Below are 26,196 nucleotides of genomic sequence, written 5' to 3'. Positions count from 1 at the left end.
ATGTAAGGGCTGCGACAGGCATGACGCTTTGCTGTGAGGAATCCGTGTTTGAGACCGAGGAGCGCGCTGCATGACAATGCACTCCTGTTGCTCTGCTCTCTTCCTCACATACTGCCTTCTGCCCTGAATTCTTGCTCCCTGGGACCCTCCTCACCACTGCAACACCAGTGCAGACTGTGTTTAGCTCCATCCTTCACCTGAGCTGAAAGGCAGGCGAGGAACTGGCACTGCTGTGGGGCTGGGTAGCTGAGGACTGGTCCAGGGAGGGGCTGGCTCATCCTCTGGGGCCTGAAGGTGGGTCGGATTGAAATGGAACGGCAGGGGCAGGGCCAGAGCCTGGAGGAGTCCCGTGTGACTGCTGCGGAGGGGGCTCGGGGAGTGACCAGCTTCCCCTGCACCTGCGGCTGCCAGCACACCTCTGGGCCCCGTCATGTGGCCTCTCTGACAAGATGTTTTCAGGGGCTTTAAAAGAAAGAGAGAAAATGCTATTGTAATTCTCTTCCTGCTTTACTAAATAACCTCCATGTAAACCATAGAGCGTAACAAAGCAAACCCACTTCTCCCTCTCCCTGAATTGGGTGGGGACTTGGCCCACCCCCACTGCTGTGTAGTCACTGCTTGCCTTATGGCTCCCCCCATGCTCGGTGGGATAGATGGACTTCAGTCTAGGCTGTTCTCTCTCTCCTGCTGGCTTCTTGGGGGCCTGTGTGGCTGCCCTTCTGATCACAGCTGGGATGGGCTGTGGCTCCTGGATACAGGGACAGGGATGTCTGTCCCCAGCCCTGGCCAGGACCCAGGCACGGCACTTTTAACCTCACCTTCCAGGACTGCACAGCCCTGAGGTGACCCAGCTTCCAGTTTCACTGACCAGCTTGAGGTTTCCATATCCCGTCTACTTGCCTGCCGGAAACACTCCACTTAAAACTTAAGGGTATCTGCAAATACAACATTTAATACATCCAGGTTATGGCAAAGGATCACTGGTATTTAATGATTGTGTGTGTGTGAGAGAGAGAGGGGTGGGGAGAGGAGAGAGGGCGAGGAGAGAGCATAAGCTAGCAGGAGAGCTCTTTAACGGGTTTATCCAGTTTTCCCAGCATAATTTGTCAAAGATTCCATCCTTTCCCCATTCATGTTTACACTTGGTTCCTTAATAGTTGATTGTACGTGTTTATTTCTGGGCTCTCTCTTCTATTCTGTTGAGTTACGTGTGCGTCATTATGCCAGGACCATACTGATTTAATTACTGTAACTTGTAATATAGTTTGCAGTCCGGAAGTGTGTTCCTCCCATTTTCTTCTTTCTCAAGATTGTTTAGCTCTACTGGGTCTTTTGTGGTTCCATCTGAATCTTAGTTTTTAAAAAAATATTTTTGAAAAAGAATCATTGTGATATTTATGGGGACAGTATTGAATCTGCTGATCACTTTAGGTCTGATGCTCCAAAGCACAAGTAACAAACAAAAACAAATGAGGGGCTACATAAAACTAAAAGGCTCTGTACTGCAAAAGAAATAATCAAATGGAAAAGCAACCTACAGATTGGGGAAAATACATGAAAATCGTGTATCTGGTAAGGGGTGAAAATCCAAAAATATGTAAGTAATTTGTATAACTCAGGAGGGAAAAGAATTGGAACATGAGCCAAGACCTTGTATAGATACTTCTTTAAAAACAGAGAAATGGGATTCACATGAAGAGACGTTCAACACTACTAATAATCAGAGAACTGTAAATCCAGACCAAAATATAATCATTCCTCATGTAGAATGGCTATTAGAAAAAGAAGTGTTGGCAGGGATGTAGAAAAATCGGAATCCTTGTGCATCCTTGGGCTGTGTCTGCATCTGTCTGTGTCTCCACAATTGATGTGGGAGATTCTTCCTCTGTCAGTAATTATTTGTAAATTCTGATTGCTGTGTGGGGTCCCAGGGGCTGCAGAGAGCGCTGTGTATATCCATTCCCTATTCATGAGCATTTGGTTAGTTTTTAGAACAGTGATTTTGAGTCTGGTTTTTGGGACCAAACAGGGCGCAATATTGCGGATGTTTGTGTGCAGGGACCACTGTAGGCGTGTACACAGCCTTAGTAGATGCCGGCTGTTTTCCAAAGAGGTTCTACCAATTTAAATTCTCACTAGTCCTACACGAATGATCTGATTGTTCCAGAACCTGGGGACCATGTGGTATTCCTGGTATTTTTTCATTCATCTAACCTGATTTCTGTCTTAAAACAGCTCATTGCAACTTTTAGTAGCATTTCCCTGAAATTAAAGAGTGTAGAAAGCTTTTTAAAAACACTTCCGTTATTTGCTTATCCTCTTTTATCTAATGTCTATTCTAGCTTTGGCCATATTTTTCTAGTGGGCTTTCAGTACTTTGTTTTATGGGATGGTATTATTTACCTAATTTGGCTTGATGTCCTTTACCAGATGCAGGTGATTTGAGTCTCTCCCACTCAGGCTTTCCACTGTTCTGTCTCACTGGTGAAGTTGGAGAAAAACCAGCTTATAATATATCTTATTGTGATCCAGGTTGTCATTTTCTCCTCTCTGTGTTTCTCTGTATGAGGAAGGAAATTTTTTTCTCCTCATTGTGAAAGAGCTCTGCTGTGTTCCAAATGAAGGCTGTATTTTGTGTTTATGTTAGAACTTAAATTAAGAAGTTAATTTAAGAAGTGATTGATCCCAGCATAGGCTGGATTCCTGAATGGCAAGACAGTTGAAGAACCAATATCTCAACAAAAGCGCTGTGTGAACAATACTGGAGATGTCAGGACAGAGTGGAAGGAGAAGTGGGATGTGACTGAAGGAGGAGCAGAGGGAATGCGGGGTAAGGAATTGATACCCCAGGGGGAAATACCCAGCATGCTCCCCGCTGATGAAGGACAGCAGTCCACACATGCAGTTAACATGCCCTAAGCACAATAGCTACACTGTAAACCATAAGGCGTTACAGTATGATAGAAAAACCAGAATTAACGTAACAGACTTCAGGGAAATCAGAGGCCAAATACGCAAGAAGAAGGCTGACAGGTGATGTCTAAACATATATGCATACAGTAGATATACCAGCAGAGCACTATTTTTAATATGCTCAATAAAATTTTCGTGTCAGACCAGAATTCTACACCCATCAGCAGTATTAACCACAAAAATGTTTTAAGAAAAAGTTGAAGTGAGACACGTCATAGTTGGCAGCCTTGAATTAGAAGAACTACTAGAGTGAGTTCTAAAGTCCAAAGGAAAGTAACTCCAAGTTGAAAACCGGCAATGCAGGGAGGAACGAAGAGGAAAGGAGAAGGCACTTTATGAAAAGAGATGAGTGTTAGTCCGTGAGTTCTAGAGTGAGCTCTCACGGAGATTAGACTGTGTAGAATTACAGTGCATGAGAACAGTAATAAATGTCAGAAGGGTAGGAGAATTGAAAGTGTTCTGAGGTATTAATCAGGATTTGGGAAAGTGGAAAGAGTAATTATTTTATTAGAATGTCGTTACTTTTTTTAAGTTTATATATTTTTTTATTTTGGTATAGTTAATGTACAATTACTTGAACAACATTGGGCTTACTAGACCCCCTTTTATCAAGTCCCCCCACATACCCCATTACAGTCATTGTCCATCAGCATATAAGATGCCATAGAATCATTACTTGTCTTCTCTGTGTTATACTGCCTTTCCCTTGTCCCCCCACCCCCCACTACATTGTGTGTGCTAATCATAATGCCCCCTTTTCCCCCTTATCCCTCCCTTTCCCCCCACCCTCCCCAGTCCCTTTCCCTTTGGTAACTGTTAGTTCATTCTTGGGTTCTGTGAGTCTGCTGCTGTTTTGGTCCTTCAGTTTTTGCTTTGTTCTTACTACTCCGCACATGAGTGAAATCATTTGATACTTGTCTTTCTCTGCCTGGCTTATTTCACTGAGCATAATACCATCGAGCTCCATCCATGTTGTTGCAAATGGTAGGATTTGTTTTCTTCTTATGGCTGCATAATATTCCATTGTGTATATGTCCCACCTCTTCTTTATCCATTCATCTACTGATGGACACTTAGGTTGCTTCCATTTCTTGGCTATTGTAAATGGTGCTGCGATAAACATAGAGGTGCATATCTTTTTCAAACTGGGCTGGTGCATTCTTATGGTAAATTCCTAGGAGTGCAGTTCCTGGGTCAAATGGTATTTCTATTTTTAGTTTTTTGAGGAACCTCCATATTGCTTTCCACAGTGGTTGAACTAATTTACATTTCCACCAGCAGTGTAGGAGGGTTCCCCTTTCTCCACATCCTCACCAACATTTGTTGTTGTTTATCTTTTGCGTGTTGGCCATCCTAACTGGTGTGAAGTGATACCTCATTGTGGTTTTAATTGACAAAATTACACTTCAAATTTCTTAGGAAAAAGAGACCTGCGTGCATCTTAATAAACCTCGCAGGGTTTCCTTACGTAACCGCGGTAGAGCACTGTTCCCTCAGTTACGTACCTGAGGAAGCAGCTGGTTTGATCATCTTTAAACACCAAAATCACCCTCAGCTGGAGCCGCACAAAGCATGAAAAAATGAGACTAATAACATAACCGCAGAATCACATTTCCCATCTCATGGATGCTCACTGCAGAACATATACTTGTCAGGAAACAATGCTTCATGAATATTCTTACATTTCTGTATGGTCAGGACTTTCTGAGCAAACAGCTTTGGTATCTGGGTTAAATATGACTGCATAAGGATCCAAAAGACAGAGCCCACCAGACAGAAAGTTTCTTCTCTCCCCAGAGCCTTATGTTTACACTCCAGGCTATTTAAGCAATAGAGGAGACCTTTCCTTCTCTTCCAGAGTGAGGATCTGTTTACATTCCAGAGCAAACATCTCTGTTTCCATCTCCAGAAATGCAAATGGACCAAAGTGCCAGCTATCAGTGTAAGCTCCAAGTTTCATGATTTCAGAATTCCTTCCTTGTGGTGCGAACCCCAGTGTGCACATAGGGTATTTTTGCCTCTCGCTGCATCACCCTGTGGAGAACTGAGGCGTAGGGAACCAACACCACTCACTCTCTGAGTAAATAAAAGGTATGATTTCAGATCCAAAACAAAAAGAAAGAAAGAAAAGCTAGGACAGCCGCTGTGGCCATTCAGGGAGGTCTCCCCCTTACCCCGCTATACTTTCTGGGAACGAAATGTGCTTGTCCTAGAGACAGACCACCAGGGGTTCAAATCCAAGCTCCTTCACCAGTTGCTGGAGCCCACACAGCACATCTGCTGGGCCTCACCTCTCCTCATCATCCAGGGGCTCCACCGCCTGGAAAAACGACATGAAGCACTCCTCAGGTTCCAGGTCACACAGCGCAGCCAAGTGCATTTGCATCCGGGTCTAGTGTAGGATGGAAGCCACAATCATGCACTGTCATCTCCAAGATTCATCTGTTTTCTCAGTGGGCCAAACGAGTGACTTGAATAAGGGTATGTGGAAATCACAACCCCTACATCTTTCAAATCCTTGGTGGCGACATCAGTCTGTAGTCTCTCCTGGAATATATACTTTAGAGGGAGTTCTAGAGGCTTGTACTTGACCTGCCACACAGCATGAGTTCCGTGCTTCCCTATTCCCAGTCTGGGGCCCCACCTGCAGCATAAGACCTGGAGACTTGTCTCCAGCCTGGAGCCCCCCCAAGGGGTGTTTGTGCTGATCCTGGAACTCCCCTCCAGGCCAGGCCTCCCCTCCTGGGAGGGTGAACACATCCCGAGAGCCCTGGGGGACTGTCATGGGGAGACTAGAGCCAAGTGCCTCTGCTCAGCCTCCGGAGCCTTTTGTCACAGACGTCAGGCTGCTCAGCAGCCTGGCCTGGGGACGGATGGCTGAGGGGCACCATGGGGGAGGACTTGGGACCTGGGAGCTTTGGGGGGTGCTCTGAGGTGTGAAGCGTGGAGAAATTGGGCTCACAGAAAGCCCCCCAATGGAAGGAGTGCACCTCTTGGAGGTGCTTTGAGAGACCAAGTTCAGCTATTTTTGAAAAGGAATTTTCTGGAATGTGTGGAGCAGCTGTGTCTCATTAAATGGGACAGTGCTAGACTGGTGCCCTGCAGCCGTGGGATCTACTTGGGTACGTCTGCAGTGGTGTTCAAGACGTGAGGAGACACCCTGGGGCTTCTAATCTACAAGTTTCTGTGTCTGATCATAATCAATAGGTGACAGGAAATAGGAAATAAGGTTCAGTTTCTGTTTGAACAGCCCTCCCCAGTGTTGCCGAGGTGTGCCAGCCTGGGGCTTAGAGTGCCCCGCTCTTCTTCAGCACCTTATGGGGGGAGGACAGAGGATGGAGGACAACCTGGCGGAGGTCAGGGACCCCTGCGTCATAGAGTTTGAGGGCTGGGGGTGGGGTGGGCTGGGGCACACGATGTCTGCAGGAGGGGCTGAGTTTTGAGAAGAAAGAGCAGTGTGGTGGCAATCCGTTCAGCATTTATTACATTCTGCACAGGGATGACCTGAACCCCCAGGAACCATAAACCTCAGACACAACACCCAGAGGACACTGCGCCTGGGGAGGCTATTTCTCAGGGATGAGGGGAGGGAGTTGCACAGGGGCTCCACTGGGAGCATGTCCCGGGACCCTGCGTCGGCCGGCCACCCCTGCAGCCTCGGATGCCTCCACTGGGCACCCAGGGGGCAGTGGTCCCATGCAGCACTGTGCCGTCTCTGTGTCCATCCTGGGAAAGGCTGGCCTTGGTGAGGATGGGCCCCAGCTCTTCCTGGACCATTGTGGCTACGAATGGGTGGCTGACAGCGCCCAGGCAGCACTTGGCGTCACAGCGGGAGACCACCTACTCGAAGGGGAAAACCCTCCACACGGTGGGGTGGCTCGCCTTTGTCCAGCGGGCCGAGCAGAGGGTAGGACACAGCACAAAGGCGGCCAGGTTGGCAGTGGCTACGTATAGGCCCTTGAGGATGCAGCGGCAGCCTGGGGAGATGCGGAAGTCGGCCGATGGAGGAGGTGCCAGAGCACCTGCCCCAGCAGAGGCTCAGGATGAGCAGCGGGAGGTGGAGGAGCAGCAAGCAGACTGGGGTCCTGGGGCGCCAGGTGCCGCCTGCCCGAAGGGGAAGAAGCTCTCCTCCACATGCAGCCAGGACAGCAGCAGGGCCGAGGGCCCGATGACAGCAGCTACAGGGCCACGTGGGTGAGCAGAAGAGGCAGGTTATCCCGGGTTCCCCCCATTATCCTGCTTCCACCCCGTCCCCACTGCCCTCTGGGCTCCGGGCCCTGTGCGGAGGGTCCTGTCAATCACCAGCACCTGGGGGGTCCCTGTCACAGGAAGGCTCCTGAGTGTCACCTACTTACAGAGGAGGAGGCTGGGTCCCAGAGGGGGAGGGGAACCACCCTTCAGTCTGACAGGACTGGTCAGCCGTGGAGCTGGGACCCCAGCCCCACCGGTCTTTAGGACGCCCCCACTCCCAGCATGGCCCGAAGCTTCCCTGAGGCTGAGGAGCAGCCCACTACCCCCTGCCGATCGCCCCAGCCCAGAAACTCACCTGGCCCTGGCCGGCTGGTAAATTTACATCTTGTGGGGCCTGAAGAACAGTCACTTTCTGCCGGCCCCCTGGCCTGGGGGCTCCAGCTGGCAGGACAGGCTGTAGCTGCAGGACAGAGGGACACCTGTGAGCCCCTGGAGCCACATGTCAGGGGGCCCTTCCCCCAGAGCCTGCCGGCAGCTGCAGCCCACGCCGACTCCGGCCGGCCTCACCTCTGCTCCTCGTCCAGGAGCTCCACGGCCTGGGCAAAGCACCGGAAGCGCTCATCGGGCTCCAGGTCATACACCTTGGCCAGCTTCCTCTGCATGGTGATCTCACTTTGGATGACACGGAACTGGGGCAGAGAAAGAACAGGGTACAGAGAAGGAGGTGTGTGAGGAGTGGGGCACTATGATGGTCCTGGATCTTTGCTCATGGGAACCCGCCTTCTCTCCAATGCCATCCAGCCCTGCCTGTTCTGACACTTGGGTCTCCAGCTCCTCCTCCAGGAAGGCGGCCTTGATGCCACACCCCATCCCCCACCTGACAAAGCCTTGAGTGTCCTGAGATCTGGGTGTCTTAACTTTCTCAAGACACATTAGGCCCAGGGGATGGGCTGGACAGGGTCCTGCTCAGGGGGTCTTGACGGCAGGAAGGAAACCAAAGTGCATCAGAAACAGCCCCCTGAGCCCAGAACAAGGCCGGAACGTCCCCACCCTTTCTCAAGTTGGAGGCCCGCCAGGGCCTCTAAGGCTGTCCTGCCCAGAAACAGCACCCGGACCTGGCCCGGGCTCGGGGCTACTGAGAAGTGGGGACTGCACCGGGGAGCTGAGGCCTCCGGTGGGAAGGCACTGCCAGCCCTCTGATGTGCTTCCTGCCCTGAAGGAGCAGCATCCCTACCCCTGGGCAGGGCCTGAGGGGGAGGCCAGTCCTGCCCAGATGCTGCCCCCTGGAGCCCTCAGCCCCACCTGCCCTGGGGCCAGGACCGGGGCTTAGGTGGGCCCTTCTGGCATTCCTCTCCAACAAGTCCAGGTCCTGGGGTGGAGGGGGGACTCAGGAGGGGGGGAGGCCTGGTGCTGAGAGGTCTGGGCTCACTGGGGGCTCTCTCCTCCCTAAAGCTCACCATCCCGCCCCCCTGTGCCCCTCTGGGCTCACTCACGTCCTCATATTCCAGGTGTTTGTCTACGGAATCGTCCAGGATCATTCCGAGGTAGGGAACCATGTCCTGTGCAACCCGGGTGGGGAGGTGATGAGTCCCCGCCTGCCTCAGGGGCACCCACAGAGCCTCCCCTGAACCCCCCACCCGCAGCCCCCAGCTCCCTTGGACCACCCTGTGCTGCCTCCCCCACTCCCTTCGCCCAGCCAATCCCAGGACCTGTGGTCCCTGCACCTTTCCTCCAACTTCCCCCTGTACCCAGCTGCTCTCGCCCTCCTCCTGGTCACCCCAGTGCTGGCAGCTCAGGGCTGGTGGCACCAGGGGCAGGTGCAGGGTTGCCCCCACAGTCCCGAACCTGGCCACGCCTCTCTCACCTTTGTCCTCCTCTCCTCCAGTCCCATGCGGCCCCGCTGCCTTGCCCTCAATATGGACTCCAGCTCCTGCAAGGTCCAGGACACTCAGGTGCTCAAGCTCCCCTCCCACGTGCCTCCCGCAACCAGACCGTGGTGGATGGGTGCCAGGCCCCCAATCAAGTGGAGCCAGGGAGGGAGACAGATGAGGCCCTCGGGGCCTTGGGGAACCCTACTTGCATCAGCTCCCCCCCTCCCCCCGCACACCTGGAGTCCTTCCCAAAGCTGTGCCACAGCGCGGCAGGGGACTTGCCCCGAGGACCCCTCCCTTCCAGACCTCCAGCCCCCATTTACCTTGAACAGCCGCTTCCTGTGCACCCAGTTGTCCTGCGTTTTCAGGTCTTCGTATACCATCAGGCAGACGCTAAGGGGAGAGGAGAGGAGGAGGTAGATACATGGCCAGCAGGTGGAGAGCCTCGGGGCAAACCCCATTTCCTGGAGATACTAGAAGGTCCACTAGCCTGCAGGAGGCTTTCCACCATGGCCCTGAGCCCTGGGGAATCCGTGGCCTGGGGAGGGGGCTGCGTGTTTCCACCCGGGGCCTCCATTCCCAGTTCTCCCCGGGGCGAATCTGCTTTGGGCCAGGTCGCTGTCCTTGGGGCAGAGACCTCCTGCTGCAGAGCACAAGCTCCAGATCTCCAATGGGCTTCAACCCACACCTGACATTGGAGGAAACTGATTCCTGCAGGGGTACCCCTGGCCTAACCCACAGAGGACCCCAAGAGCCTGCCATCCCTGTCCTTATGCTCCACCACCTCCCAGGAAGTCCCAGCCAACTGAGGGGACACTGCCAGATGTCGGTGTGCCCCTGTCCACTCGGGTGCCCTGGTTCCAGGGACAGGAGTACCCACCAGGAGACATGTCCCCAGGTGCTTTCCAGACGATGAATAGCAGGGCTCTGCAGGGCCGAGACAATGGCATGAAGGGCAGCATAGTTCCTGAGGTTCAGACTCCCCTGGGACGGAAGACAGAGCTGAGAGCGTGGCCTGCTTCTCTACTCTGTCCCCCCATGAACTCCTGTCCTTAAGGAGGCAGACACCCAGGGAGCCCAGCACACCTGATACCTGCTGAGCAGCCCTCCTGGGTGGAGGACTATAGCACAACCCAAGGAAGGGGCCAGGGATGGCTGTCCCCCCCTTGGGACCTGTGAGTGCAGGTCCACACACCCCTGGTAGGAGGGGCCCAGGGACTGTGCAGGGCAGACCACAGGCACCCATCCTGAGAGCTGGCCAAGGAGGGGACCCCGGGGGCATCCCATGACATACCATGGCCACCCAGATCCAGAACCTAACCACTTTGGCCCTGTCTGAGGCCATCATGCTCAGCGTCCCGAGGCAGGTGGTGGTGACCAACTTAACCAAGGCATCACATTCCCAGAGGACCCTATACATGGTGAGAGCCAGGCGCTCAATGTCTCCTATCTGTGGCTGGTTCTGTAAGTAACTGTTACATTCCACAAACTCCATCCTGTCGTACAGCCCCTGGGGATCACAAGGGAGGGTCATCCAGCTGTGCCCCTGGTGCCCCTGTTCCCAGGCAGGGTCACTGGTCAGAGCTGGAGCCCAGGCAGCTGAGGACGTGCTGTGAGCCTCGTGGCCGTCCAGGCTTCAGACCCTGTCCACTGAGGCACCCAGTGGTGGGGAACAGAGGGGCTTTGCTCACAGGCACCCTCACCCACCTCCTCCCTGCAACAAAAGGCAGCTCACGCCTGCCCAAACTGGGGCATCTGCCTCCCATTCTGCCACCCCATGGACCCCACTACCCACTCAGGTGCAGTTTCCCCCGAAACAACTCCACCCAGAGCCTTTGTTGGTGTCTGTGTCTCCCACACAGTCAGTCCATGGCAGGGGCCTCTGAAGTGCAGAGGCTGCGGAGGCCTGCTAGGCCAATGGCCCGAGGACCTAAGGCCCTGGCAGCACCTCCCTGAGCACCCCTCCCCTGCCCTGCCCCTCCCAGCCTGGCCAGGCCCTGCCCACCTTCCCTCCGCTCCTCCTCATTGGTCTGCAAGGATCCCTAAGGGCCGGCCCTACTGTCCCCGGGTGGTTAGGGAGGGCTTGGGGGTGAGGAGAGTCTCTCAGGGCACATGGTGAGTCCGTGGGGAAGCTGGGACATGGGCCCATATCACAGTAGTCCACACCAGGGGATAGCAGGTCTGGGGCAGCCCGTGACACAGGGCAGGCCCACCCCAGACCCCGAGAGCCCGCTCCGCTCACCGCACAGATCAGGGTCAGCTGCTCGGCCACCAGGCTATGGGGAAATGCCAGAATGGTCCACTCCTCCTTCCTCCACACGTCCCGGGTGATCGCGACACAGGTGCTGGTGGGCTCCGGGTCCGCCTCTGGCTCTGACAGGCCCAGTGCCATTCCTGCAGGTGCCACCGGACCCGGGCCCAAGGGCTCATGGGGCTCCAGCTCGGGGCCTGGCACCGGGGCTGTGACCACTCCTGGGATGTCCCAGGGGCTCATGGGGTCTGGACATGGCTCTGGCTCTGTAAGGCCTGGTACCATTATGGCAGTTGCTCTGCGCCCCAGGCCTGAGTGCTCCTGGGGCTCCAGCTTGGGGCCTTGCCTCGGAGCTGAGGCCTCTGCTTGGATGTCCTCCAGCTCTGCAGGGGCTGAAGCAGGTGAAACTGGCCGTAGCTCCTGCACAGGGGTCTGAAAGAGCTCCTGGACTCGCTGTAGCCACGAAGCCAGCCTTCCCTTTGTCTCTGGAGCCAGCTGCCTGTGCCGTGGGTCTGGAGCAGGACACAGAGAAAGGGTCACCCTGGAGCTGATTCCCCACGCCTTACAATGACAGAAGAGCCCACACTGCCTTGAAGGGAACCCCAGTCCGGGAAGCCCACCCTAGACGGTCCCCTGGCCGCAGCCCCTCACCTTCCAGCTCTGAAACCGTGGGCCCCAGGTGCTCGTCCTGCCAGGTAACGTGCCTAGCCCGTCCCTTCCTGCGGCTGGGGTAAGGCCTGGGGGTGGCAGAGTGAGAAGCCCGGTCTTACCCACCACACTGCCCTCCGGGTCCATCTTGTGTGGGCCTGGCCGCTGTGCACTCCCCTGCCTGTGCAGGCACCTGCCCCTCCCCGTTCCTGACCCTGCGTGTCTGTCCTGGGACCCCATCCTCCCCAAGAGGAAGTTCCCAGTCGTCAGCCCGCCCATGGGAATCCGAAGATGAGTGACCTGCTGGGCTCTGCTGGGCTCCCCCCGCCCCAAGCCCCAAACTCCTCCTCCCCCCATTCTGTGAGACGGGCAGCGCCCCCTCTGGACCCAGTGAATGCTCACATTTTCAGTTCCTCCTCTGGCCCCTCGTCATGCCCCCTGTTGCTTGAAGAGGCTGTGAGGGCATCACTTGTGACACTCCCTAACCGTGACCTGCAGATGATGCCTGAAGTGACTGCCCGAGTCCACCCGGGATGGGGTCCCAGTATTGTGTCTGCTTCCTTCACTCAGTTATGCTAAGTGACTCCAAAGGGTCTGCACAAAGTGGGTGCTGCGTACCTATTGTGGCTGAAGGAAGTCCTACCCGAACCTTCCCAGGTACCCCTGTGCTGCCCCCAGAGGTCCCTCATGTGGCCACAGTGAGGTTAAGGACCAGGCCCAGTCACAGGGAATCGCAAGTCTCGGTTCCAAAGGCTGCTTTCCATGTGCTTTTCCAAATGAGCCAGGCTCCAGGCCACTGACAGGTGAGGCCAAAGGCTTTCATCGGGTACAGAGAAGTAAGCCCCGAAGTGGCCCAGCTTGGCCGGCAGTCCTTTACAGTGCCGGGCGCCAGGGGAGCCCCTCTAAGGCTCCTCCTGTGTTCCCCATGGACACCCTAACAGGCTGATCGCCAGCCACCCTGCCTGTCAGTGGAGCACACTGCAGCTCAGACACGTGGGGACACACAAGACATACAGCAGGCTGTGGGCAGAGGCCTGACTGGCCAAGGAGTGGGTGGATGCTCACCGGGGGAGCCGCTGGCCCGTGGTCAGCTGGTCAGCGTCCTCGGAAGGGAGGGTGGCCTTGAGAGCGCTCCGCCTGGTGTTTGGAGCTGGTTCCACTCGTGCCGTGCGCTTTCTCCACTTCCTCCTCACACCTTTCCAGGGAGCCCTGCGCTTGGGGACCTCAGTCCCATGGACAGATGGCTCAGGTTCAGGCTGAGGGGATAAGCAGGGATATAGTCAGTGGGAAACCCAGGAACCACCAGGATGAGGGAGGTTTGTGGCTCACCTGAGAGCCCCCAGCCACCTGGGGTGCGAGCAAGGAGAGGCACGGGGTGCCCCCGGGATCAAGGTTCCAGGCCCTCTGGAGTGGTCCTCTCAGTCACTCTCGTAGGGCAGCCCTGGGAGGGCCCTGGCAGTTTGCCAGGTTTGGAAGGGATCCTGGGTGTAGACAGCCTGCCCCAGGTCCAGGGAGATGGAGTAGGTGAATCCATCCACCAGCTCCTCCACGATCCCCAGGATGGAGCTCTGCAAAGCCAGCACCTGGTAGCTGGGGAGGAGGCACCCGGGGATGCCTGGACCTCCCCGCAGGGGGCAATGTGGGCCCCAATCTTGACGGAGATCAGGCCCACAGGGACATCTGCGTAGACATCCAGTCCCTCAGGGAAGAAGAGGACACCCCTGGGCTCAGGACTAACATGTGGGTGGAAGTACTTGGTCCCAACACTCACCTCCATGTCCTGAATGATGAGACCAGAGCTGTGACACTGACTGCCCCCCTCCTCCCCAGCCTTCAGTCCCACCCATGCCCCATGCCCACCGCACACACACAAGGGGCCTGGGGAAAGGTCAGGCAGTATGGGTCACACTCGTGGCCTGGCCCTGGAGTGGCCCACTCTGGGCTGCCCTGTGTTACCTCGGGGCTCCTCGGGACACACGGATAGAGGCGTTGGAGGTGTTCTCTCAGCCAACGCCCACAGCGAGCAGGAAGACTCTCCCTCTCGGCTTCCCTGACTCCCACGCCTTCAGAAGGCTCCACACAACAAGACCGCATGTTGCTCTGTCGAGCGCCTCCGGTCAAGTGAGCAGGACCTGGTTCTGCGACCAGGAGCTGGGTTCCGTCCATCCGGGTCACAATTGAGGTTCTACTTGGCATGTCATCAGTGACATCACTTCTTCAAGGGCCCCTCCCTGCATTCAGACACACCCACATGCCCCTCTGGGCTGCTGACTGCCCACCCTCCTGGCCCTTGCCATGCCTGAGTACACACATCTCCACCAGAGCCCTCCCTACACTCTCTGACAATGTCAGCGGGGTCCAAGCTCTGAGGAGACAAGAGCTGAGCTCAGGCCGCTTTTTCTCACTAGTTCCCTGTCCTGCTGAGGCCACAGCACCTCCCAGGACCTGCCCAACATCCCGACCTGCACGGGGAGGGTCATGCCAGACATTCCTCCCTAGAGACATCCCCAGGGATATGTGGATAACACCTCCAGCTCCTGGGGGCTGGCGTCACGTGTGTCTGACACACAGACTCAGAGATGGAAGAATGCCAACCAGGCTTGGCATGGAGCATGGAACACCATGCAGGTCAGGCCAGGGTCTGGCCCTTGTGATCTTGGGCAAGTCCATCTCACACTAGGCCGTTTTCAGGTGTGCACCTGTAAGGGGTGGCAATGAGAGGAGATCCAGTTGTTGCTAGCTACTGCCTTCCACCTTCCAAAGGTCCAGGCTGCTCTCAAACTAGGTGCTTTTCGAACCAATCAGTGAATGGGGCAGAGTAGCCCACTGGAAATGAGGTTTATGCTGCCTCTGAAATCCGAAGTGGTCCACCAGGCTGCTGTGCTCGTGTGTGTGTGTGTGTGTGTGTGTGTGTGTGTGTGTGTGTGTATGTGTGTGTGTGTGTGTTGGGGTAGGGGGTACAGATACAGCATCTTATTCTTTACCTTAGAAGGGATAGCTTGGCATGCCCACGAGATAGATTTCTAGTAACTTCTCTAAGATGAAAGGTCCCGGAATTTTTGTTGGATTTATTTCCCACCTTCTGACACGTGACTGCGCTATCAATATGCCTAGACGAGCTGTACTTCCTGATCAGTGGGTCCAATCAGCCTAGTACCATCAATGGGATGGGCCAGTGTGACGGCTTCTGGAAGAAAAGGGAGATGAAGCTTCCTTCTGTCTAAATGACAACCCAAGTCTGGAGGTCTGATATGCCTCTGAGATAGTTTTCTCTCCTTGCCGGCTGAAAGCTAACTGCCCTGCTGGTCTTTACTCACAGGAAGAGAACAAAGAGCATTTTCCTGACCAATAGTTACACACTGGGTGCTTGCGGATCAAGTGATGAAGCCCCATGTGCAGCAGGAACTGCAGTTTGAGACACTCTGATTACACTGGCAATAATGCACTGTCATCTCCAAGATTCGTCCATTTTCTAAGTAGGCTAAATGAGTGACTTCAATAAGGGTATGAGGAAATCACCACCCCTACTTCTTTCAAATCCTTGGTGTCACCAGGCATTACTGCTTTCAATGTATACTTTAGAGGGAGTTCTAGAGGCTTATACTTGACCCGCCACACAGCACGAACTCCTGGCCGGCACAGTCCCCTGTGGCTAGCAAGGAGGAAGCCGGGAGCTCTGCGTCCCTGACAACTCAGCCCGGTGGCCTCTGACACTGAAGAAGCGGCACTGTGGGCACTTGGTCGGGGTGAGGGGGTGCTGCTCCTGATACCAAGACCCGGTCCTCGTCCCTGAGGTCAAACCACAAAACACAATGACAAGGGTTTGAAGAAAGGAAAGAATCGTTTATTGACTTGCTAGCAAACGAGGGAGTGGCAGGCTCCTGCCTTAGAGAACCACCGTCCTCCTGACACAAGTGGTCAGGGCTTTTCAAGGGGAAATGGTAGGAGAGGTACTGGGGTGCAGACACATGAAGTAGCAGCTTGCAAGGGTCCAGGCAGACATTCCTACACCGATTCACTAGCTTTGTGTTTTTCTTTTCTGCTTCTCCTCAGTCCCCAGGGACTGGAATCTCGGGGTTGAACAAAATCAGCTTTCAGCTTTAACTCTGACCCTCAGACTAAGAAAATCTGGAGAACAAGAAGAAATTGCCACCCCATCCACCTCTGCCCATTAGTGGACAAAGTTACTGGGGCAGTTTGAGTTCACTTTCCAGTAAATGTTAGTGTTTAGTTTTGAACAAAGATTTGATTCCCCTTTCCTTCTATTACAAATTCATTTCTTACTGTTACATTCCCTTAACAGCAGTCCCAAAACAGATCATGAAATGCCTTGAGGGAAAGTTTCTGACTATTACCTGAAGATAGGCACAAGTTGAAAAACACAACTCTAAGCATTTCTTGGAATATCAGTGCTGGCTGACAAGACAGGAACTGCCATCTGCAGTTCAGATTTCCAGTGGACTTGGCTTATGTGTTCAAATTCTGCAAATGTTGCTGTTAAGAATCAGCAAGGGAATGTCTCCTTGCAACTGCCTGGAGCTGACAGCCTTGCATTGAATACTCGCATGCAGAATTTTCTCAAGAGCCCCTCCCCCACTTCTAGCACATGAACAAGTTGGGGAAATGAGAAGAGGGGACCCACAGATGCCTTTATGTCCAGACCTGCTGCCCCACTCCCTCCACAGAGGCCTCAGGAGCCAAGGGGGCAGTGCTTGCAACCCTAGGGCCTCTGCTTTGCCTTCCAGGCTGCTCCCCCTGCTGCTGCTGCTGCTGCTGCTGTTGCTAAGCTTGTTAGCACTTTCAGAAACTTAGGAGAGAAACACAAGCACAACTTGGGCCTCACTGAGGTTTCGGTTCAGTGAACAGGTGAGCCTACAGCTCCCAGGAGTCAGCCTGTCCTGGCCCTGCCCCTGCCAGTCCTTCTTCATTCTGTGCTGTGAGTACCAGCGCTGGCCCTTCCTGCTGGGAACCTGTTAGCCGATGCTGTTGCCGAGTGCCTACTGCCTTGTGCAGCGGGCCGGGTACGCAGCTGGCTGTGTATGGATCCCACCATGCTGCCCCCTCTCCACGCAATACCCTGGGACTCTGATACTATGTTCATGTCTTCTCTCATTCAGGTTTTTAATTTTAGTCATTCTCATGTGCATTGTCTGTGTTTTCCACCTACATTTCACTTCCATGTCCCTCATGAGTCATGTTAAGAAAAAAAAAGTCAAGCCACACATGGACTTGGAGCAAATTCTTGCAAGTCATACCTCAACAAAGGACATGTATTTATAGTATATAAAGACCTGCTACAGCCCAATGGCAAGAAGACAAGTAACCGTTCCTTGTTCCCCAGGAAACAGGAGAAAAGGCAAGTGAGGTGTCCCAGGAGTCCCACCAGTTAGGTAAGGGAGATGGCCCCCATCACCAGCCATTGTCAAACTTGACCTCCATTGCTGCCCAGCCCTGGCCATCCTTCCCTGGACTCCCAAAGTGTCCCCAGCCCTGACCCCACATCCTGTCCCCAGCCTGCAGCACAAAAGGGTGGTGTCCGACTCGGATGTAAACCTTTGTGTGGCCTTACCACTCTCAGACTAAGGGCCAAAGCTGCCTCCCTCTGGGAACCGTGTGGTCCAACCCAGCCACTCTCTTGGCTGCAACAGAGGAGACTCCAGGAGCTCAGCCCCCTTAGGTTCTGGGTGGGCCTTCTTCACCGGTGTCCCGGTGCCCAGGGCAGTGTCTACAATGTGGTGGGTTTTGATAAACTTGATATGTCAAAACCATTAGCTCTCCTGCCTAAACCAGGATGGGGCACTGGGGGAAGTTCAAGAGACTCTGCCAAGTTCCACATAATGGACGGCTACCCCTCAGCTTGGCAACCTGCTATATAGCCCTATACCGTCCCTTAGCTGGAAGGGCCTGGGTCTCTGACACCAGTTCCCCGAAGGGATTACTTAGGAAAGTGACTCCAGGAGGCTGTTGCCTGGGGAAGATGCTCAAGGTGGCGCTGTGACGGGGTGAGGACCAGGGCAGGTGAGCCCACTGCCTCCATGTGTTGACTGACAGCCTGAGCCCAAAGGCCCCATCCTTCCTGGGCCTCTACATGAGAAGATTCCTGGCGAACAGCCACACACAACTTCCTAGAGCTGAACCTGGCCAGCTGAGCCTAGAGGGCGGTCACTTTTCACCAGTGCTGAGCACACATGGACAGGTGGAGAGAGAGCGTCTGGCCATCCACGTCCCTGTACCCTCTGGATTCTCTTCCCAGGCCCAGCATCCTCCTGGCGACCCAGGTGTGCCTGCTTCGGGGAGTGCCTTCCTTATGCACTGGAGGGCGGGACCAGGCCAGGTAGGGTGGGGCTCCATTCCCCACAGTTTCTGTGTTGGGAAGGGGACAGAGGTCGGGCCAGGGCCTCCTGTCCTCCTGTGGCCAGTGGGTGGGGACCCGCTTTCCGATGCACAGCTGTTCCGATCCGTGTATGGCTTGTTGGAGGTAAAACTTATTTTTTCTAGGTATTGGAAGAGCCTTTTGCCATATATATTATATACATACATCCTCCGTCGGAGCAGGAGATGGGGCTGAGGGAAGCGGGCAGTTAATGGGATTTTTTTTTTTCCTGTCAGAAAACATGTGACAGGACATACTTAAATATAGCTTTACCTGGAGACAAAATATCATCCTTCCCTCCGGATTTTACCTTTTTCGGTGAATGGATGTCAGCCAGAGGGGAGGAAGGGTCTCTGGTTTCGGGTTCCTGCCCAGCACCTGCAGGCATCCTCCCCTCCACGCACAGCCTCAAGGGCCCCCTGGGCTCCCGGACATTAAAGCGGCCCCGTCCCGTGGGGGCATCAGGCTTAGACCCTCTGTGCCTGCTGCTTTCAGGTCAAGGCGGAAGACTGGGGTGTGGAGTTCACGTGGCCACTTGGAGTTCGGCTACTCGGAAAACGCGTGTCTCTGCAGCCCAGGATCACCCCCGACAAAAGCTGATTGTGCCAAGGCCTTCCTCAAATGAAAAGGGAAATTAATGATTCCTTCTGTTAGAATCCCTTTCCATCCTAAAAACGGCATTTTTGCATATTTATTCCTACATTTCCTTAATAGCCCTCGCATAGAGATGTGTACGGGTGCGAGGAGAGCAGTGATTGTCCAACCCCTTCAAGAGCCCACCAGTGGCTCCTGCACTCAGACGCTTAGTTATCACTCCTCGCTGGTGCTGGGGTGACTGTGACAGTGGTGACGGTGTTGACACGAATAGCATGTTCAACAGCATGGGTCCTCTGAGACCTCTGGCAATTTTATGTTCACCTCACTTTGCCACCCGCCACATCTTGCCTTGTGTTGTAGTTATTTCATTATGAGCTTTGTTTTCCTAAACAGAAATGCTTGAGGAGGAGGATTGTGTTTTACTTATTTCCATCCACTCTGTGAGGGAGAGCACTAGGTTCATGTATATTCATTAGTAAGTGCTTTAGGGCATGTATGTAATTGAAAATTAATGTGTACACCTGAAAGTCATGTATCAACTATATCTCGGTTTTAAAACACGAAAGAAATTGGTGGTAATGGTTGTTCAGTAACTGCTTTTCCTAGAACCATATAGAAGTGCTAGAAGTGCTTGGCCGTGGCCAAGAATGCTTGACCACCTTGGTGCAAACTGCCCAGCTTATTGCAGTAATTTCCTAACTGGTTCCACTGAGTCTTTTCTTGCCACTCTTCAACAGAATTTCTTAAAGAACCAATATATTTTATTTGCCACTATTTTTTTCATCACTTTATTGAAAAATAATCCAAATGTCACATAATTCACCCATTTAAACTGTACAATTCAATGATTTGTAGTATATTCACAGAATTGTACAGCCATCACCATATTCAATTTTGGAAGATTTTCACCACCAAAAGAAGAAAACTCATATCCTGTACTTATACCCCTTAGTTATACCCCAGGCTCCCCCATTCTATCCCTCCCCAGCATTAGGCAACCACTAATCTACCTGTCTCTACAGATTTGCCTGTTCTGGACATGTAATATAAATGGATTCATGCGATATGTGCTCTTTTATGACTGCCTTCTTTCACTCAGCATGAATTTTCCTAGTAAAGAGTTGTGACAATACGTGTGAAATGTTGTTTGTGAGGGAATCTCATTGGAGCCTCAAGGCCCAGGGTTTTTATTGGGGGCTGGTCATGCAGACACCCTCTTCCTTGCACATACCAAAACCCAAACTCCCAGTAGAAAAGCTGAATACCACAAATCATATTGTATGCACAGTGAAGGCACAGTGAGCTACTCTTATCAGTTAGGGTGGTGGGAGCCCTCCCCCACTTCCCAGATCCTAGTCAAAGCCCCAACTTGCCAGCAGCATCTCAAAGAATAGCACTCTCAGGCCTGTTATGTTAACTCATTTCTACACAGATTTTGATAGGGATTGCATTGATTCCGTAGATCCATTTGTGGAGGATTGCCATCAACCATATTAAGTATTATATTCAGTGAACACGGGGATGTCTTTATAGTTATTTAGGTGTTTAATCTCTCTTGATGTCTTGTGGTTTTCAGCATAGAAGTCTTATACTTCTGCTAAATTTATTTCTAAGTATTTTACTTTGATGCCTTTGTAAGTGGAATTTTCTTAATTATTTTTCAGATTGTTCTTTGCACATGTATAGAAATACAGTTGAGTTTTGTATGTTGATCTTGTATCCTACAACCTTGAACTCATTCACTAGCTCTAATAGTGTTCTTATTTTTGTGGATTCTGTAGCCTGTTAATATGGTGAATTACGTGGATTGATTTTTTTCAACCAGTCTTGCATCCCCAGAATAAACTCCATTTGGTCATGGTGTATAGTACTTTTTATATATTGCTGCATTCTGTTTGCTAATATCTTGCTAAAGATTTTGCAGCTATTTTTATGAGAACTGTAGTGCTCTTTTTTTCTTACTGTCTTTGTATGGTTTTGGTATCTTCTTGAAAGCTTTCTCATATAACTTGGGAAGTTTTCCCTCCTCTTCTGTTTTCTGGGAGAGATGGTCTAGAATGGGTTTTAATTATTTTTTAAACACTTGATTTAATTATCCAGTGAAGTTATCTGAGCCTGGAGAGATTTTTTTTAATTGCAAATTGAATTTCCTTAAAAGTTTTGAGCTATGCAAATGATTTAGTGCAAACTGGGTGTATTGTGGTTGTTTGTGATTTCCAAGGAATTTGTCCGTTTCAATTAAGTTGTCAAATTTATGTGTGTATAGTTCCTAGTATTCCTTTATTACCCTTTTGATGTCAGTAGGGTCTGCAATGATATCCTTTGTTTCATTCTGATATTGCTAATTTGTGTCTTTCTTCTTTGTCGATCTTGTTAGAGGTTTGTCAGTTTTATTGATCTTATCAAAGAACCAGCTTTTTGTTTTATTGATTTTCACTATTGGTTTTTCTGTTTCTTTTTTTTTAAATCATAGGAGCTATTTCACTTGCATGGTAGGATCAGTTTTTATTGAAGTAGTTGACACAATATTATATTAGTTTTGGGTGTACAACAGTGATTCAACAGTAATATACATTACAAATGCTCACCACAATCAATGTAGTTACCATCTGTCACCACACAAAGTTATTACAGTATTATTTATTTATAACAATATATCAATAATATAATATGATCATTGACTATGTTCCCTATACTGTACTTTCCATCCCTGTGGCTTACTTGTTTTGTCATGGGAAGTTTGTACGTCTTTATCCCCTTCACCCGTTCTGTCCATCCCTCCATTCTTCCCTCCCTATGGCAACCACCAGCCTGTTCTCTGTGTTTATGAGTCTATTTCTGTTTCGTTTGTTTTTAGTTTCCATATATCATATTCCACAAATTTCAATACATTGTAGTTTCATTTTCATTCAGTTCAGTGTATTTTTTGATTTGCCCTAAGACTTGCTCTTTGATGGATGAGGTATGTTGTTTAGTTTCCAAGTGTTTGGGGATTTTCCTGTTATTTTTGTTATTGATTCCATTGTGGTCAGACAAACACACGCAGTTCTGATTTCAATTATCTGGTATTTGCTGAGGTTTGTTTCATGATGGCGGGTATGGTCTATTTGGTAAGTGTTCCACGGGAGCTTGGAAAGAGTGGGTATTCTGCGGTTATTGTATGGGGTGCTCTATAAACAAACGTCAGTTAGATTCTGTTGGTGGTGGTCTTGAGTTCTTCTATATCCTTGCTGATCTCTCCTTTCAGTTCTATCCGGTTTTGCTTCATATATTCTGCAGGCCTGTTGGTTGATGCAGGCACATTCAGGAATGCTGTGTCTTCTTGGTGGATTGGCCCTTTTATCATTATACAGTATTAGCCTCTGTCCCTGGTAATTTACTCTGCTCTGAAGTTTACATCTGGTATTAATATTGCTGCTACTGCTTTTTTTCTTTTTTAAAATTAATGTTTGTATGGGATATCTTTTTCCACTTTTCTGTTTTCAAACTACTCATATCATTATATTTGAAGGGGGTTTCTTGCTGACAACATACTGCTGGATCATGTTTTTTTGAAAATCCACGTTGCCAGTCCTCTTTTCATTCCTTAAAATGATTTACGTTTAATGTGATTATTGATCTTGTAGGGCTAGATTTCACCATTTTATTTTTTCTTTTCTGACTATTCCTTCTGTTTCTCATTTGTGTGTTTTCTTTGTCCCGACTTCCAGTCCATTACCAAGACGTTTAAGCTTTATTTTATTATTTTTTGTATATAACTCCTTCACGCACATGGCTTCAAGTGCTGTGTGTGATGCCACCTAAGGATCCAATGTAATTGTTTTCAACATGGACTCTCACCTCCCAGGTCCTTTTGTGGAATAGCTTCCCCTTCCCCGCTGCTGGGACACAGACCCTCTCCATCTTGGAGCCAATTCCTGACCTGCATAGGGTGTCTGTGGGCAGTTAATTCCCATTAGTTGGTCAACATGCCTCTCCCTGTGCCAATATTTCTGACTTAATTACAGGCTTTGTAATGGGCCCCAGGATCTGGTAGGACAGGTAACAAACACTGCCCTGTTCTACTGTAGAAGTGTCCTGGCTATTTCCAATCTTCTGACCTTCCAGATAAATTTTAGAGCTGTCATTTATTCCTCTTCCCACTATGAGGCTTTTTTTTGGATGAACCCACTTTCACACACACGGCTGGCGTCTTCCCCTTCCTGTTTGGGGATGAACGTCAAGTTCATTTTAAGCTCCTGGTTATCTGTCTGCCCTTCTGTTCCCACTCTGGGTAGAGGCCATGGTTCAGAGATGTTTTTTCCTGGTTGAATGCTGGGTCTCTCCAGAGCTGCTCATTTGGGTGGTAGCCCCGTTGCTCAGGGATATCAGTGATAAGGCCAGCCCCAGTGCTCGGGTCTTGGGGTCTCGGGCCAGCCCCAGTGCTCGGGTCTCCTCAAAACCCCCTCCCTTCCTGTGTCTGGGCTTCCCTGAGCATCACCGGGAAGTCAGCCCTGGGGAGGCAGATTGCTCTGTGCACTGCACAGGCCCACCCAGGAGTGAGGAGGGGGGCCACCAGCGGGGTACTCCAGCTTCGGGGGGCAGGTGTGGCGCGCGCCCGTGGTTCCGCCATGGCAGGAGGATGCTCAGAGCAGAATCTCCGGCTCCCGCCTTGAGGCAGCCTGCTGCCTCTGTGTCAGGCCTCGGGCATCCTTGGGTTTCCCCCAGCACCTCTGGCCTCGTCTCCAGGAGCTGCTGAGATGTCCCTGGATCCTGGACATCAGTCCTGAGATCAGCCCTCAGGAGCCCAGAGGTCATTTTTAAAACACTTTGTGTCAGGGAAAATCTCAAGAATGCGGTGACCCACGGGCTGTCCCCAGATTCACAGTAACCCAGGCGGTGCTGACCCCATTTCCACCCCCGCCTTCCCCCTCTATCTTACTAGGTCCCTGTGAATCCCAGGGTCACATTCCCCATCCAGGATGTGGGATTCTTCCTACAGAACAAGCCTGGCTCCAAAACCCACGGGGCAGCACAGGCCCTTCTGTTCCTCCTCCGCAGCCTTTGGGGCCCTCCCTGCACTCCATCCTCAGGGCCCACATGCAGGTTGGCTGCTCGGGGCCTCAGTTTCCCTATATGTATGTAGGACGGGCATCCACCGGGTTGGGGCCTGGGGAGGGGTCCAGGCTGGACCTGGGAGATGGGATTAAAGGCCCAGGAGCTCTCCCTGTGTGTCTCTCTCCCTCGTCTCTCTCTCCCCATCTCTCCACTATCTCTCTTTTTCCTTGTCTTTGTGTCTCTGTCCCTGCCTGTCTCTCTCTTCTCTCCATGTCTTTCTCTACCTGTACCTTGATCCAGGGCTTCCCAGCCTGCGGACCTGTGATAAATAAAATGTTTGTTGTTTAGGCCACTCATGCCGTGGGATTTTTGTCTTAACTGCCCAACTAAGACCCCTTAGTCCTGGAGTCGACCTCGAGCCCTCAGCTAGCGGCTTCACCTCGGGACTCTGTTTCCCTGTCTGTGAAGTAGGGATACTGTGGGACCATCCTGGGGACTATTAAATGATGCCTCTCCTGGCACTTGTAGCCCCTAGGCTATTATTATTACTGTGGTTGCTATTGTTGCCATCCCAGCCTTGGTTCTGTCCTGAGAGTTCCCAGCTGGCTGTCCCAAAGCTCTTCTGTCTGTCCTGACTCCACCCGACCCAGCATCCTGGGACCCTGTCCCAGTCCTCCTGTCCCACAGCCCATGACGCAGTTACAACAATGAGGGAGAGAAGGGTCCACCCACTAGGCAGGTGGCTTAGGAAATCCCAGGGCAGAGCAGTACTGGGCACTGTTCATCTGGCACCCACCTGCACCCAGGATGTGCTGGGTGGGCTTTTGTCTTTGCCCTTGTGAGCGGTTGAAGGAGCACATCCTGCACTTGCCAGGCAGCCCTGGCCATCCTAAGCTCAGCTGTGTCAACTGTCTGCTGGAACCTGCAGATTGTCCAGGCGGTTGGAGGTGACACAAAGACAGCTCCTCATATGGTGCTCACTCCCACTCCAGGCCCTTTGCACATGCTGTGCCCTCTGCCTAGGACCCTCTAACGCGTTTGTACCTACAAATCTCTTCTTCCTGGTCTCTGTCAGGTGTCACCTGCTCCAGGAACCCTTCCGAGAACCCGTGCAGGAGGGCCTACCCTGGTGTCTCCCTTTGGCAGATCTTGTCCAGGTTGTAATTTTGCATTCATGGTGATATTTGGATTAGTATTCATCTCCCTTGTTGATGAGGAGCCCTGGGCAGGCAGGGAGTGGGGTATCTGGCACACAGTAAATATTTAATAAAGAATGGTTGACTCAGTCTTCGAGTTTAGTAACTATTTATTAAGTCCCATCTTTCGTTCATGCAACAACTTTTACTGATCCCTGCAGCGCATCAGGCCGGGCCCTGGGTGCTGGGGACATGCTGTGAATGAAGAACCCTGGCACTCTTCCTGCAGGTCCCCTGCAGACTGGAGCTTCTTGCTGACATTCAGGTGCAACTCATTCTTGTCACCCAGGGCCTGTTTCCTAGAGACAGACAATGCACTTATGAGCCAGCTGTCAGACCTTACTTGGACCCATCCCCATGAGCTCCTGGCAGAGGCAAGGATAGTGTCACAACACAGTGGTCATGCTGTGTCCCAATAAAACTTTATTGATGGACACTGAAATTGGAATTTCATGTAGTTCATACAGTTTCACCGGTCAGGGAAGGTTCATCATCGGGGGACCAGCTTTAGAAAATAAACGTCTAGGCACGAAATTAATTATGAGTTTCAGGTAACAGCCAATACATTTTTTAGTGTTATTATATCCCAAGTATTGCATGCAATATACTTACACTAAAAAAAGAAAACCAAACACTGTTCATTGTTTATCTGCTGGCCTAGGCTAACTAGGTATCCTGTATTTTGTCTGGCACCCGTGATCCATCTCATGCCCATTTTGCAGATAAGGAAGTAGAGGCCCAGAGAGGGTTAGTGATGTGCTCAAGGTGGTACAGCCAGGGATGAGCAGAGGCCGAATACAAGCCAGACTACGGGACCCAATGCCTTCAGTGCTCATTTCCTGCCTCCCAGGAGCCCAGCCTGAGTATGGGGTCCTGAACGAGCAAAAGCCCCCCTTTGCCTGGGTTAGGAGCACTTTTCTCATTTTGAGGAGGGTGTCCCCAGGCCCAGGGCCCTCTGCTGGCATCCGCAGAGAAGACTGTCCCACCGGCCATCTGGACTCCAGCATCTGGAAATAGGGCAGCTGGTCCCCTGTAAACAGCCGGTGTCTAGAGGTGTTG

General features: G+C 51.9%; 2 protein-coding genes and 1 long non-coding RNA gene across 7 annotated transcripts in view; 2 read left to right on the top strand and 1 right to left on the bottom strand.

Moving 5' to 3' along the window:
• The window catches only part of LOC118970612 (uncharacterized), a 108,688-nt gene that overhangs the window by 12,088 nt on the left and 70,404 nt on the right, over window positions 1–26,196 (top strand). The gene's annotated exons all lie outside the window — the stretch shown is intronic.
• On the bottom strand, window positions 6,465–13,131 carry LOC140845601 (ral guanine nucleotide dissociation stimulator-like). Of its 3 annotated transcripts, XR_012124443.1 has the most exons (12): window positions 13,000–13,131; window positions 12,337–12,426; window positions 11,938–12,023; window positions 11,278–11,798; window positions 10,330–10,545; window positions 9,916–10,019; window positions 9,359–9,428; window positions 9,029–9,094; window positions 8,658–8,723; window positions 7,732–7,853; window positions 7,520–7,624; window positions 6,465–7,151 (listed from the first exon to the last, which is right to left on the bottom strand). XR_012124443.1 is itself a non-coding variant. In XM_073220194.1 (11 exons), coding segments are annotated over exons 2-11 (1,308 nt in total). In that variant the 5' UTR covers window positions 12,339–12,426; window positions 13,000–13,131; the 3' UTR covers window positions 7,509–7,569. The 3 variants fall into 3 exon arrangements, 2 of the variants coding, with proteins under 2 accessions (XP_073076295.1, XP_073076294.1); XM_073220194.1 differs by lacking the exon at window positions 6,465–7,151 and having other exon boundaries at window positions 7,509–7,624; XM_073220193.1 differs by lacking the exons at window positions 6,465–7,151; window positions 7,520–7,624; window positions 7,732–7,853 and having other exon boundaries at window positions 8,252–8,723.
• On the top strand, window positions 8,593–25,007 carry LOC140845603 (uncharacterized). Its single transcript, XR_012124453.1, has 4 exons — window positions 8,593–8,708; window positions 9,050–9,116; window positions 11,668–18,212; window positions 18,803–25,007. It is a non-coding gene; the product is annotated as an uncharacterized lncRNA (long non-coding RNA).

This window comes from Manis javanica, chromosome 13 (assembly GCF_040802235.1).
Source record: "Manis javanica isolate MJ-LG chromosome 13, MJ_LKY, whole genome shotgun sequence".
Lineage (NCBI taxonomy): Eukaryota > Metazoa > Chordata > Mammalia > Pholidota > Manidae > Manis > Manis javanica.
Note: the sequence above shows the minus strand (reverse complement) of the source record. Positions and strands in the feature narration are given on the sequence as shown.

What these genes read in the sequence shown, in the direction of transcription:
- LOC140845601 (XM_073220193.1), bottom strand. An exon ending in AGCTGACCCTGATCTGTGCG is followed by an intron (nt 10,546 to 11,277) that starts GTGAGCGGAGCG and finishes TGTGATCCCCAG; the next exon opens with GGGCTGTACGACAGGATGGA. An exon ending in ACAGGAAGCGGCTGTTCAAG is followed by an intron (nt 9,095 to 9,358) that starts GTAAATGGGGGC and finishes TGGACCTTGCAG; the next exon opens with GAGCTGGAGTCCATATTGAG.